This window comes from Anopheles bellator, unplaced genomic scaffold (assembly GCF_943735745.2).
Source record: "Anopheles bellator unplaced genomic scaffold, idAnoBellAS_SP24_06.2 scaffold02380_ctg1, whole genome shotgun sequence".
Classification (NCBI taxonomy): domain Eukaryota; kingdom Metazoa; phylum Arthropoda; class Insecta; order Diptera; family Culicidae; genus Anopheles; species Anopheles bellator.
This window is the reverse complement of record NW_026686502.1, coordinates 1-1,401: the sequence shown is the minus strand read 5'-3', so window position 1 is coordinate 1,401 and position 1,401 is coordinate 1. Positions and strand designations below refer to the sequence as shown.

General features: G+C 53.2%; 1 protein-coding gene across 1 annotated transcript; it reads right to left on the bottom strand.

Moving 5' to 3' along the window:
- Positions 1 to 6: 6 nt before the first annotated feature.
- On the bottom strand, positions 7 to 1,161 carry LOC131214762 (glycoprotein endo-alpha-1,2-mannosidase-like protein; the record flags this gene model as incomplete). Its single annotated transcript, XM_058209094.1, has 2 exons — positions 928 to 1,161; positions 7 to 837 (listed from the first exon to the last, which is right to left on the bottom strand). Coding segments are annotated over exons 1-2 (1,065 nt in total), but the record flags the coding sequence as incomplete, so codon positions are not given.
- Positions 1,162 to 1,401: the final 240 nt, after the last annotated feature.

The following is a 1,401-nucleotide window of genomic DNA, read 5'->3' as shown; positions in this document are numbered from 1 at the left end:
GTCGGCAAACTTTTTCAGATCCTTCCAATTCTTCCACGTGGAGGCATAGCTGGCACCATTGCTCGGCAGATACGTGTAGAACCCGTCGAACCCAGCCCGCCGGACCATCGATTTGTGGTCCTCGGAGGCGATTGCGGCCAACACAATCGCGTCGTAGCTTGTGCCCCGGATAGAGAGGATTCCGTTGCGGGTCAGCAGCCGCTTCCAGTCGGAGTCCAGTATGCGGTACGCTTTTCGCACGTAGAACAGCGGCAGATTACGTTGTTTCGAGAGCACACGGTAGTAGCAGAGCGAGCCGGTTGTGTCGCCAAATGTGTCCACGAAGTACTTGATATTGCTTCGTATGCTTTCGATCGTTCGATCTGGGTACTCTAGCACTTCAATGGCCACTTTGAGATCGAAATGGTGTGCCACTTGGAAGATCATTCGCAGCTGGTACTCGGAAAAGTGTGGCTCCCAACCAAGCACGACCGTACCGATGCCACAGTTCTGAATTTCATCGAAATGCTCGCGCACGATGGCTTCGCTGGTGTTGTACAGTTTTCGCTTCGGATAGAAAGCCGTATTGATGGCGGTGGGCTCGTCGTGCGGTCGAAACGAAACCGAACTGTTTGCGTAAATGCGCGCCAATAGCTTACCGCCGCCCGGCGGAGGCGTCGGTTCCGTCGGTTTGTACCACGCCACCGAGCCGTGGTAAAAGATGTGCACGTTCCGGCTCTTGGTGAATGTTCTGTTCCGATGGTCCGAAGACGTGGACCGTCCCGCGATGGCGCCCTGTGGTGGCTTGTTGCTCCCCACCAGTCGTTTGATTTTTTCGCGAATGATTCGTTCCCTCACCTCACCATTGGGGAATACAATTATCCATTATTATTATCATTACCAATCATTATTTTGCAGCTAAAAATAAATAAATATGCGTTCCCTCACCTCCCGCTCATTGTACTTCTCCGGAACGATCGTTTGGCTGCGCCGCAACTCGTACGAGACCACATTCTGGTACCCATCGTTGGGCAGCGAGAGCGGTGCCACTTCCTTCTCCGGCGTACTAATTGTAGTGTACAGGCAGAATATCAGCAGCAGGAACGACGTTACGCCAACTAAGCAGATGAACAATTTCATCGACTTGATGCTGCTGAGCTTATGGTGACCGAAAACCGTCATGGCAGCAGCGCGCGGGTCGAATGAAGTGGCCTCAATGAATCGCCGGATTACATAGTTCCGTACCAGCGGCACTCAGCTCGGATTGGCTCCAATTGGACTGCGGTTCGTTGCGGGAACAAAGTGACAACTTTGGTAGCTGCGAAAAAAAATCGAACATTTGGCAAAGGATGCTTTCGAAAGGGCGCATGCCCGTGCGTCGGGGGAACAGGGCTCGGTGAAGCATTTCGCTGCCTGCCACAG